At 40.0% G+C, this 13,288-nt stretch overlaps 1 protein-coding gene across 2 annotated transcripts in view; it reads left to right on the forward strand.

Annotated features, from left to right (window-relative positions):
* The window catches only part of HTT (huntingtin), a 157,735-nt gene that overhangs the window by 124,394 nt on the left and 20,053 nt on the right, over positions 1 to 13,288 (forward strand). For both annotated transcript variants that reach the window (XM_090035477.1, XM_090035478.1), the window contains 8 exons: positions 233 to 410; positions 684 to 779; positions 1,328 to 1,515; positions 3,181 to 3,307; positions 6,889 to 6,989; positions 9,183 to 9,337; positions 9,765 to 9,904; positions 10,387 to 10,469. In XM_090035477.1, the coding sequence (XP_089891603.1) occupies positions 233 to 410; positions 684 to 779; positions 1,328 to 1,515; positions 3,181 to 3,307; positions 6,889 to 6,989; positions 9,183 to 9,337; positions 9,765 to 9,904; positions 10,387 to 10,469 (1,068 nt within the window). The remainder of the gene's footprint in view (positions 1 to 232; positions 411 to 683; positions 780 to 1,327; positions 1,516 to 3,180; positions 3,308 to 6,888; positions 6,990 to 9,182; positions 9,338 to 9,764; positions 9,905 to 10,386; positions 10,470 to 13,288) is intronic.

Below are 13,288 nucleotides of genomic sequence, written 5' to 3' on the forward strand. Positions count from 1 at the left end.
TGCAGCTTGTTAGGAAGGTGAATAAACGTGATATTTTGCACTAATATAATACTTACAGCTTAGCTTTGTAACAGTAGTTTTTCTGGAACAGTACAGTACTACAGTAAGCAAAATTATTTATAAACTTAGTTGATGAACATTTTATATGTCCCTGAGGATAAATTAAGTCTGCTCTTATTTTTGCATGTTAGAACAGTTCAATATTAATGGACATTTTTTTTTTCTTGTACAGGCACTGTCATGGCATTTAATACATGAACAGGTCCCTCTAAGTATAGATATTCAAGCTGTTTTGGATTGTTGTTGCCTGACTTTACAGCAACCTGCTCTCTGGAACTCGCTGGCTTCTGCAGTGTATGTGACACATGCCTGCTCTCTAATTAATTGTGTACGATTTCTTATAGAAGCAGGTGAGTTAAATTTGAATAGCCATGGAAAGGCTGCAAAATAAATTGGCAAATAGCACTGTTCAGATGCCACAGCTGGACAAAAACTTTCCTGGCTTCTTTTTTTAATTTGCCAAATGGATTTTTACCATGGGGCATCTCCCGCTATTTTGCATTTGCCTTTGAATTTTGCAGCCGTAATTGCTTGCCAATTTTTGGAAGCTTGGTGAAAGGGAGGATTCCAAATGAGGAAATACTGATTTTTTTCCCCTCCCCCCCTGCTTTTGTCTGATTTAGTTGCAGTTAAACCTGGAGATCAGCTGCTTAGTCCAGAGAGGAGAAAGAATACTTCAAAAATAGTCAGTGAAGGTGAAGTTGATTCCAATGACCAGAGTAAGTCAGCAATAAACTTTAAGCTTTCCTGTAGTTTTACCTCCTTGAAAATGCCATACTTATCTCTGTATTACCAGTTTAAATCAAGAAGGCCCTAGCTGGGTCCTGTCCGCAATCCAAAATTCATATGAAAATGTTCACTGTTTTTAAAAGTGATGCAGTATCAAACTTGCATTAGTAAGTTAAACACTGTGCAAACTGTTCTTTATCTCCTGGCATCACTTACGCTTGCTCTGAGCAGGTATAATTAACAACATACAGATAAAACTGAAGTTTCTTGGAATCTGTTTCATTGCACTGCATGGATAGTTTAAAAACTATTCATGCTTCAGCTGAAAGGCACCCATTTCAGCCTTTCAGTACCTTTTTTTTCTCCATTCCACTGTGTATGAGTCCAGATAGGCAGGTGGCTACTTGCCATGATTGAGCTTCAGCACCTTTTGAGACCCTTTGTTCTTATTGGCATGTTTGTGTCCTTGTTCCTTGTATACATTTTGTGCATGTTTGTGATGGTTGACGTTGAACTTCCTCTGTTTTTCCCTACTAAGAAATGAAGCATGTTACAAAGGCTTGTGAAATGGTGGCTGAACTGGTAGAGTGTTTGCAAACTGTTCTAGCATTGGGACACATGAGAAACAGCAGTATCCCAGCATTCCTCACTCCTGTCCTTAAGAACATCATCATCAGCTTGGCCAGACTACCTCTAGTGAATAGCTACACAAGAGTACCTCCTTTGGTATGTGCCTCTTGCTTTATTTCCATAGCACGAGAGCTATTGATCATTTTTGTGTAAACTAAATGTGGTGGTGTTAAAACAACTTTTTACTTCTCTAAGTCTTCAATCTTAACCATAAGATTTGCTTGTCTTATTGGTCTTAACTATTGCCTGGCAAAATTGAAAATATCTAATATGTAAATCTTCTGTGTAGTTAAAGAAAGAAAAAAGGGTGGGGTGGAGGATGAGTAGAGCACATCTCTATCTCTGCACTTCACTGCACTAGATGCGAACAAGCAAGGGCAATAGTGCAGGAGAGAGCTGCAGTAACATGGCTGCATTGCCTCTGGTATTTTAGCTAACTTGGGTATCTTTGTGGTATTGCATTGTGTAGGTATAGGCTTGGATTTTCTTTGCTTCTGCCTCACCCTGACTTAGATGCTTGGCCCATTTTTTTGTTTACCTTCTGGAGCCAAGAAATGGATTTCACTAATATTCTGCAACAATTTAAAGATCCTTGGATTAAAAATGTGAAGCAGTATTGCCAAAAGATTTTGAATGTGTGTGTAAAGCTGTTTGGCATTCTGATTTACAAAGTGATTTTGGAGAAGTCCCTTTTTTCTGCTGGCAAGATTCTTTACTTGTCTGCCCTTTTTTAACTTCTGCCCCCTCCCCCAGGTGTTTGCCTGTTGGGTTGCTCTAACTCATGGTACTTTTTGCAAAGTATCATGAATTAGAGTTAGGACTTGCACATCTGTCAGTGCCCTTCATGTGTAGGGGTGGAGGAGAGTAATAATGCTTGACTTGGATTGTAAATCTTTTGGGGCAATGGGTATATTTAATATTGGGAAACCACTAAATTAATACTGACATTTTTCTTAGGTTGCTGTGTGAAGCAAGGAGTTCTCTAATGTTGTATTATTCAGTTTTAAAATTAACTTGGCTCTAAAATGCTGCTAAGAGAAGGGCCTCTTTGCTTGTTAATTCCCCTGTCACTAGATGCATCTAGCAATTGAATATTTTTTTATAATATTGAAATTGTGCTGCTCAGGTGTTCAGTGAATAGATGAAGAGGATTCCATGTTTTCAAGTAATTGATTTTGTTCTTGCTTTCTCTGTGGTCTGTCGTCAAGTCTGTGTGGCAGTACCACTTGGGTAGTCCAAATTTATAATTGATCTAAAATTTCCTGCATTTCAATTAACTGTAAAAGGACAAAGATGTTGCTTATGAGATGTTGTGTGATGTTTCTTCCTGTTCAGAAGTCTATGAAATGAAAAGAGAAATTATTTCATGACTTATTTTCCTAACATTTCTGGTGGACATCTTTCAGTAAACAGAAGGGTATAACTTGGCAGAAAAAGTATTGTGTTCTGTTAGAAAAGGCCAAATATACAAAATTTTAGGAAAAATATTACCTGCATGTTTTCAGGCTATTCTGAGGGCCTGAGGCTTTCATTTCATTATCAGTATGGTGTGAAGTATAATAACCACAGCAGACTGCAAGGAAGAACAAAACTTAAAGCATAGTAGGGAAAAAAAACTTAAGAATTTGTGTACTGTACCCTTTGTATTTTGAATAGGAATGGAGATTAATATGTAAGAAAAAAACCAATCTCAAATGTGTTTACAACTGTCATGTTGATACTGACTATTTTTAATAAAAACCTGTTATTATATTTGAACAGGTCTGGAAGCTAGGCTGGTCACCAAAACCTTTGGGTGACTTTGGTACAGTTTTCCCAGAAATGCCTGTCGAATTTCTTCAAGAAAAAGAAATATTTAAAGAATTCATCTATCGCATTAACATACTAGGTAGGGTAGACAGAATATTTCTTGTGATTTATTTGAATGCATAATTCCTTTTTGTAGAAGAAGTTTAACTGATTGTACCTGAATACATATGCTCCAAAGTATGTTTAGTGATAGTTTCATAGTAGCTAGGGTCAGGAGGGACCTGGTCAGATCATCTAGCCTGACCCCCTGCCACAGGCAGGAATGAATGCTGGGTTCGCAAGACCCCAGACAGGTGATCATCCAACCTTCTCTTGAATTTGCCCAAGGTAGGGGTGAGGACCACTTCCCCAGGAAGTTGGTTCTAGATTTTGGCAGCCACCCTAACTGTGAAATATTATCTTTTGATCTCTAACCTAAACCTATTCTCCATCAGCTTATTACCATTGTTCCTCATCACCCCAGGTGGTGCTGGGGAGAAAAGGGCTCTTCCTATTTGCTGTTGATCTCCCCTGATGAGTTTGTAGGCAGCCACCAGGTCCCCCTTCAGCCTTCTCTTGCTGAGGCTGAACAGGTTCAGGTCCCTCAGTCTCTCCTCATAGTTGCCCTCTCACCAAGCAAGTGGCCCTCCTCTGAACCCTCTCCAGGCTGGCCACATCCTTTTTAAAATGTGGTGCCCAGTACTGGATGCAGTATTCCAACTGCAGCCTGACCAAAGTCGCATAGAGGGGGAGGATCACCTCTCTGGACTGGCTTGAGACGCATCTTTGGATGCATAACAAGGTCTGGCTGGCCTTGCTGGCTGCAATCTGGCATTGGCAGCTCATGTTCATCTTGGAGTCAGTAATGACTCCAAGATCCCATTCCGCCTCTGTGCTTTCAAGAGGGGAACTCCCCACCCTGTATGTATGCTGTGGATTCCTTCTCCCAAGGTGCAGCATCCTGCATTTGTCTATGTTGAACCCCATCCTATTCTCGTCTGGCCACTTTTGTAGTCTGTCTAAATCTAGTTGCATCCTCCTTCTCCCTTCAAGTGTGTCCACCTCGCCCCACATCTTAGTGTCATCAGCAAACTTGGACAGCGTGCTTTCTACCCTTTCTCATCCAAGTTGCTGATGAAGATATTAAACAGTGTGGGCCTGAGGGCTGAGCCCTGGGGTACCCCACTGCTCACATCTCGCCAGGTTGAGTACAACCCATCCACCACTACTCTCTGGGTGTGCCCCATCAGCCAATTTTTTACCCATCCGACTGTGTAGGCATTAATGCCACAGTCACTTAATTTATTAATGAGAATGGGGTGAGATGGTGTCAAAGGCTTTCTTAAAGTCTAGAAAGACTACGTCCATGGCGACACCATCATCCAAGGATTTATTTCCTTGGTCATAAAAGGCAATCGGTTTGGTCAGGCAGGACTTGCCTTTGAACCCGTGCTGATTGCCCCTGAGCATGATCTCCCCTGCAGGCCCCCCACAGACATGCTTCTTGATGATTCTCTCCAAGATCTTCCCGAGCACCGAAGTGAGGCTTACAGGCCTATAGTTACTTGGGTCCTCCTTCCTCCCTTTCTTGAAAATTGGGACCACGTTAGCCAGTTTCCAATCCCCTGGCACCTGGCCAGATGACCATGAATACTCATATAGTTGGGCCAAGGGCTCCGTGATGACCCCTGCCAGCTCCCTCAACACCCTTGGGTGGAGGGCATCTGGACCTGCAGATTTAAAAATGTCTAGCCCTTCCAGAAGATCCCTAACTGCATCTGTGCTGACTGAAGGCCTGACAGAGCTATCCCTGAGATTGTCCCTACCTCTGGTAGGTGGGATGTCCCGGTCCCTGTTCAAGAAAACAGAGGCAAAGCAACTGTTAAAAATGTCAGCTTTCTTGTCTGGCGTAGCCACAAGACTACTGTTTGCATCTTGCAGGGGCCCTACATTGCCTGGTGCCCTCTTCTTGCTCCCCGTGTACTTGAAAAAGGACTTTTTGAAGTCTTTAATCCTGGACGCTAGCCTGAGTTCCATCTCTGCCTTGGCCTTCCTAATAGCCCTCCTGCACTCACGGGCCAAGGAGGAGTACTCCTACTTGGCGATGGCTCCTCCCTTCCACTGGTTGTACGCCCCCCTTTTAGTCCTCAGGCATCGCTGAATGCCCTTGCTGAGCCAAGGTGGCTTCTGAACACTCTTACCCCCTTTGCTTCTCTCAGGCTGATAAGGCTACAGGGTGTTTTTTGTATTGACAGGCTTACCAACTGGTTGGAAACATGAAAGGTAATTCAGCAAGGCAGGAACCATTATTTTTACTGTTTAATACATAATGGAGCATTTGCCCTTGTCAAGTAAGTTTTAGGTATGAACCAAGTTTCAGAAACGCATCTTATTAGTAAAAGCAGAAATGAACCACTATATAACACCTCTTCTGAAACTTAACAGACAGTGTTACTAAGCTAAAATATCATCTGATCCTGAACAGGATTTTATCTTTCCTTTCTGGATCGTAGAGTTGAAATTCTACTTCAATCTCAAATTAAAATGAACATGTTGTGTGTGTGGTCAGTGTTATAAAATGACTGTGTAATTCAGTTTTGATACAGCTTACTAACTTTCAGTATCTGTAGAAGAGGAATCGGGGTTTTAAAGATTAAAAAAGAAAAAAATTTAATTTGTTGATAGTTACATTTTGCTTAATTGTCAAGAGATATTTTTCTCTAATAGCCTGTTGTGTTGCCAGCTTAGCAAACACTATTCCTATGTTGGAATTTTTTTGTCCCTTTTACTATAGGGAAAAACCTAATTGGTTTTTATATGCAGCATGCAAATACTAGAAACTAGATATACCATCTAGTTTACTCTTATGTTTGATACTAATGGTAAGTTATGCTGTATTTACTTTAAGTTTTTGAAAAGAAAAACGAAGGCTTATGTACAGTTGTTGCACTCTTTCCTACCCAATGAGTTTTGTTAAACTGCAACATATATTTTCCATATACTTAGAAAACACTTTTTAATGAGGGTTTAATATTTGATAATTTTACATTGCAAGATTAGTTCTTTTTAATCACTTGGAATGTTCAGTGTTGGGAAAAATTTCTTATTTTTTGTTTTTTTAGATATAAAATAGTATAATAGAAGTTTATAAATATATCATGGTGTTGAATGTGTCAAGGATCTGATGGGGAAATCTGCATTATTTGAATTTCATAAAATGGGTTCCTCTTAAAACCTCTTCCTTCTTGGGATGAGTTTTCAATGAATGTTAAATCTTTTTAAGGGTCACTCCACAGTTTTCTTTGCTGCCAAATAGATGAGCTTTTAGAGTTATGAAAACCTGGTCTTGGATTTTTGTTTACTGAGCTTTTTAGCTTTTTAAGTGAAAAAACAAACAAAACCCCCCAAAATCCAAACAAAACAAAAGGAATTGTACCCTGGAAGTAAACCAGAATAGGATCACTTCAGTTGGTATGTTCAGGGTTCTACTGAATCTAGAGATTTAACAACTTCCAAAATTGAATAGTACAGATTTAGATCGCAGCAACTAATGAACTGAAAGTAAATGGGGTGTAATGTAAAAAATACATTTGTGGAAATGGCACTTCATTTTAAAATACTTCTTGTGAACATTTCATTCAAGTAGTAAATGACCTGACTTCTCTAAACCCTTTTTCACAGGGTGGACTAGCCGTACCCAGTTTGAAGAAACATGGGCTACTCTTCTTGGTGTGCTGGTAACACAGCCAATTGTAATGGACCAGGAAGAAAGCCAACAAGAGGTAAAGCAGTTTGGCAGCTGTTTTCTGTAGTATGGATGCTTTTCTGCATTAGTAATTGGAACTTTAGGCAGATCACAATGGACAGTTCCTCTCAGAGGTCTTCATCTGATACTTCTGCATTTTCCGACTTACAGAGCCAAGCACACTAAATTGCTATGCTGAAACCTCCATCTCTAGGGAGTAGTTCTAGAAATTTTGAATAAAACCCTCTCTATTACCTTTGTGTCATTCATTCATTGCTAAAAATATGCTCCAAATAAACAGATTATCACAATTGTTGAGCATATGCAGAAAGCCCAGAAAGGTTGCAAGCAGTGAACTGTTATAGAAAACTAAATATTCACAATCAAACTCATGAAATACAGTAAATAAGATTCCAGCAGGAACAACCTGGATATAGTTGCTGTATTCATATTCCCTTTTTATGTAAAACTAGTTTGATATAAACTTTAAGAATATCCTTGTGCCAATGCCATGTGTATGGCATGTAGCAAAGTCTCTGATTTTGGAACCTTAATAAAGTCATTTTCTGATGACTTGTGACTGGTGACTGTGACTAACTGTACTGCTTCAAGTTTGAATGATTTCCTTTTAAATGAAAACACAGGTAGAAGTCAAATGAAGAGAACTTGTTAAGTCATGACAGCTATTGGGTAAAATGCATAAGCAGTCCCTGGAGCTGGGGTCAAAATCCACAAACGCTTCCTGCTGTCAAGGAAGTACCCTATCACTGGGATGCAGTCTCACGTTCCCCTTTGCTTGTCTTCCCTGCCCATATGAATCTTGCATTTCTTTTTATGCAGTGTTCCAGCTTCTGCAGGGGTGTGAAGACTGGCATAGCCTATAGCAGGGGCGGGCAATTATTTTGGGCGAAGGGCCACTTACTGAGTTCTGGGAAGCCAGGACCACATGACAGGCAGCCAGGGGCAGATAAATATTAATTTTCCTACATTTTTAGGGTCCCCGCGGGCCAGATAGAATGGCCTGATGGGCTGCACCTGGCCTGCAGGCCGCGTTTTGCCCACCCCTGGCCTATAATCTGGTGGTTAGGGCACCGTCATAGGATGTGGGAGATGTGAGCGTTGAGAGCCTGAAATTCAGGTGGTCTGCTTGCTGAGTGAGTTTAAGCAGTTAATGTATTATTAAAAAGGCAAGCACATCCACTGCCATCTGTGTCTTAAAATTAGCTCGTTGTCCATACCCAAAGGGGTGATTTAGGTACCAAAGTCCAAGAAGCAGGTTCAGATTTTGAATCCTTGTTTTGCAGACAGGTTTTCAAGTCAAGACTTGGTACATGCCGAAGTCCAGTAAAGCGGTGGGATTTCATCATTCCCTGTTGACTGGCATAGACATCTCCCTACTCACTGTGCTGCCTGTTTTAGAAATCATTTTTATAAGCCTAGCTTTCACTCCTCACTATTTAAGGATCTTAGGTTCCTAACTCAGCTTTGTGAATCTCACTCCTGGAGCCAGGCACTTAAAAGTTTGTTTGTGGATCTGCAGCTTACTCTCTCTTCTGTAGTTCCCCATCTGTAACATAGGGACAGTACTGTTTCTTTACCTCCCAAGCAAGATAAATGCATTGTAGCTTGAGGGGTGCTCTTGATACTAATGGGAGTTGTATTGTTTTAACAAAAAAACGAATATTAAATACACCAAAGATGTATGCCAAAAATTGATAAATATACCAACAATGGAAAAAAAAATGTTAATGTTTGAAATAAGCTTTCTGAAAACATTTGGGGGCATTTGGGGAAGAAGCACCCCAATGGCTGATTTAGATAGTTCTGGACCAAAATCCCCAAATAAATATCATAAAACTTTGGGGAAGATTTTAAATTCACTTAAGTTCACATGTGAACACAGAAACTTGGGAGTAGGCAGTTTTTGAAGCAGAGATTAGAACTGTACATTGTTCAGAGGTACCTTTTTTTCTTTCATGTGTGAGGGAGGTGATGAGCAGGATCCAGGGATGAATTATGGTAGTGATTCATCATCAGCTTGCTGAACTGCTGGTAGCCTGATTTTTGATTGGGAGGAAGTATCAGTAGACACATTGCCCAGTTGTTTGGTTGTGGGTTTTTTTCCTGTAGGATTACTAAGAGCAAAGATTGTGTATAGCATCAGGCAGTGCGTCTTCTCTAGTTTGAATGTTCCATTTTCAGTTTAAGAGTCTGTATGTTCATCTTGCAGGAGGACACAGAGAGGACCCAAATTAATGTTCTTGCAGTACAAGCCATAACCTCATTGGTGCTGAGCGCAATGACAATACCTGTGGCAGGCAATCCAGCAGTTAGTTGTTTGGAGCAGCAGCCCCGCAACAAAGCTTTAAAAGCTCTGGATACAAGGTATTTCACCAATTCTGAAATCATGTGCGTTTTATACTTGCCTATAGATTACCTGAAAGCAAAATAGCTTAATCTAGCAATAACACAAATGTGGACAAATTAGAAATTAAGCAAAACTATATGGAATGTCACACACAGGGCACATTTATTTAGTCATAGTAAATCATAGCAGTTGCATGACACTAAGAACTTTGTGGGATTCTAAGGTAGCTCTGAAAGAGGAGTAAACTGCAACTTCAAGCCAGATTTCAAACTTGTTTAAACAGCCAGTCTGCATACTTGCACCTCAGCTGGCTGACTTCCCTTAAAGCAGTAATTGGCAAAATGAGTATACTGCAGGTAGTCATTTTATACTCAAATTGACAGGAAAATATTGGTAAAAAAAAGTCTCCTTAAGCCACCATTCTGATTTCTGCTGGGCTTTCAGGTTTGGGAGGAAGTTAAGTGTTGTTAGAGGAATTGTGGAACAAGAAATCCAAGCAATGGTATCCAAGAGAGATAATATTGCAACACACCATTTATACCAAGCCTGGGACCCTGTTCCATCACTTTCTCCTGCTACCACAGGTAACTGTCTAATGGCCAATTATGTGGAAGATTCTTCAATTCTGCAGTGGCCTGCATTGCTCCTTGTGGGGGTGGGAAGAATAACAAATTATACTTGCATGGGTGTATCCAGGATTTTGGGTGGTAGAAGCAGCAGCCTGTGCTGCAGGGGTGGCTGCAACCCAGTTGCCACGCATATATCCAGGAGGTCCTCCCCACACACGCACACATGCAGGAGGGAAAACTGTGGTAGGAGCAGCAGTTGTGGACTTTTATCAAGTCCCTCAAGCAGGTAAGACTATTCCCTTTCCCCTCTGTGCTGAACAGCATGTTTCTCTTCCCTGTCTGCAGCTGCTGTCCCTAGCTGAGCAGTGTGGTTGACTGAAAGGGAGGTGTATTGCTGTATCCCCCCGATCATTTGTGTTCTCAGCTGTTCCAAACATACAGAAAATAAACTAGTTTTTGGATTGAGTATTTGCTTAAAAAAAATTTCTCTCTTTCAGCGGCTCTTATCAGCCACGAAAAGCTTTTGCTGCAGATCAATACTGAGCGAGAATTAGGAAACATGGATTATAAACTGGGACAGGTTTGTTCAAGTTAAAACAGCATGTTCAATGCGACTTTTATTTTCTTTCTTAAAAATCCATTAAAGATGCTTTGAAGAAGCATTATTTAACATAACATTTAACTTCATTATAATAAGAAAAATCTAAGTTCTGACTGAGAACAGTCAGGAGGTATTTTTTTGAATTCTCAGTAAATCTGTCTTGGATACAAGTTTGACTAGTTTTTTACTAAATAAACATCAGTGCCAAGCATGGCTTAGGAATTTTAAATCAAAATTACTAACTTAATTTAGTAATAAAAGAAATACTTAGAACCCCAGTGGGCAAGTGAGTTTAATTTTAGCTTCCATTTGTGTGTGAGGTTAAATAGTTCCCAAAAACAACCCCCCCATAATATATTAGTGAAGTTCAGCTTTGAATATTTAGTGTAATGTTATTGCTAAAGGAACTGAACTGTCAATTGAATATCTCCAATAAAAATAGGAAGATGTCAGTGTTTTGTGTGTCTAGGCCCCTCCCTCCCCCCCCAATACTTCCCTTGTGGGCATATTTTAATTTGCTGTATGTTAAATACTTAAAAATGCCTTTTTAATGAGTATTTCCTGCAGGAAAAGTTACAGCCATGATGCATAGCACATAGCCATAGTGCAGTTCTACCCCTAGCAATGCTGAAGTTTTAATTGGCAACCAATTTGTATTATAAGCCCTTATTTTTGTGTACTGATGTTTTAAAAAGGTTGCTGCCCAAGGGTCATTTGGCAAGGAAAGACATCATGTTATGTGAATAAAAATATTTTTTTTTCAAAAGTTACATAATTGCTCAATACATGTATTTTTTATAAATTTTCCCATATATCACTGAGCTAACCCTTGTAATATGCGTTTTATATTTTTTCAAGTAATTTTGTTTTTACAAATAAAATTAAAGTTTAATAAATTTTCTAATACATACATATGCATCATGCAGTGCTTTTGAAGTTGCAGTTTACCCAGCACAAATGCTTAAGCTTCACATTTTAAATAAATGTCCTTTTAATGTAAGGTTTGTGCATGCTGATTTTTCTTTTAGTTTAATTGAAACATTCCCATGTATTGACTAACATTGCAGCTGGGAATTATTAAATTTAGTGTGCAGTCCTAGAGTTTGACCCCAACAAAGTGCATAATGTGCATCCCTTATCAGTATTCTGGGAATCGAAATGGGTTGCTCTTATTTTAAAAATAACTTCATTTATATTAGTCTTTCATGCCTAATTCTAATTTATTACATTCTGAGGAAATTATATTCTACACTGTTAACACATAAATTTATCAAATGGACTTTTTTCCCTTCTCTTTTTATCTACTCCTTCACCAATTCCCCTCCTTTCTCAAAACCTGCAGTCTGACCAAAAAATTAGTATCTAACTTTGAGTCTCAAACTTGTACCAATTTTCAACTTGGAATTAATTTTATTTTTCGTTTGCTAGCCCTTGAGGAAAATTCATGCTAGGTGCTGGAAACAGTCATATAAACTCACTAAAAACATGTTAACTACTATTTGTGGGTGCTCTGTATGCAGGGTGCATACGGAAATCTAAAGTGGATTAAAGGAAACACTCAGGTATTAGGGCTGTGCAAAGCTTTGGTCCCTGATTCGATTTGGTGGCTGAATTTCCAAATCTAATCAGCGAACCCTTTAATCTCTCCAAATCAGTTTTGAACCCTCTGAATTGATTCGGAGATTTGAACGTAGATACCGCTTTAAACATTTTTTCTGTATACCTCTAGGTAGCAGGGGTTCTGAATGCTGCAGTGCTGGGGCAGATGCAGTGTCCCACAGAAGCACAGTCCCAGTGCACTTGGCAGCAGACCCAGCAGAACTTCCGGTCCACTTCCTGATCTGTGGGGGAGGCCCCCTGCATTCCCCCGGCTCGGGAACTGGTGCCTCCTCTAGGTGGGCACCCAGGGTCCCCCTGCAGCCAATCGCCGAGCCGGGGGGGGGGGGCAGCATGCTCCCTGGCAGATGCGGAAGTGGACCAAAAGTACTTCCGGGTTTGCTGCCAAGCATGCTGGAGAGCCCCCCTGTGCTCCCGTGGGGTGCTCCATCTGCCCCAGCACTTCAGCAATCATGAGCTGTGCCTGCTACCTCCAAGGTGTGTAGAAAAAAACTTCTAAAACTGTGCCTGTGTCTGAAACACTGATCCATCGAATCTTCAGATTCAGATTTGACAGAATCAAATTAGGGACAGTGATCCGAAACGATGTCCCTGATTCAGGCAGAATCCGAATTGAATAGGGCCCATTTTGCATAGCCCTATTGGGTATATGCATTTATGCTGATGATCTGGCCTAGCCTTAAGGAATACCGTCTAGTGTCACTGGGACCAGAAGTGCTGTATGATTTATTATTTTTCCTGGATATGGAGGCCCAAGTGCATGCGTCTCTTGTTATTGCTGCTCCTTGCATAGCACAGGAAGAAAAGAGGCAGGATTTTATGATTTTATCTTAAAAGTAAAAAAGCAATCTGCCCGTTGTATAACACTTTAGAAACTTCGGAAAAGGTGGCAGCAAGTAAACATACTGAAGGGAAATTTAAATTCCGTTTTATTTGTTAAACTGTTTTTTGGTATAGAAAACTTTTGGTTTCGTTTTAGACATTAGAATTCATACAAATTTACTAGTGTTTTTTGTTGTTTGTTTTTTTTTTATATATAAATTGTGCTTATAGATAAATAGAATAAAGTCATACTTTAGAATGTAGCTTGCAACTCAAAGCTGTAGTTGTAACCTACTAAAACCTTTTAATTGTTTCCCTTTCCTACATCAGCACTTCAACTACATTTGTGCTCTGCTTCA

The sequence above is a fragment of the Crocodylus siamensis genome, chromosome 2, assembly GCF_052110815.1.
Source record: "Crocodylus siamensis isolate JL-2025a chromosome 2, ASM5211081v1, whole genome shotgun sequence".
In the NCBI taxonomy this organism is placed as follows: Eukaryota; Metazoa; Chordata; order Crocodylia; family Crocodylidae; genus Crocodylus; species Crocodylus siamensis.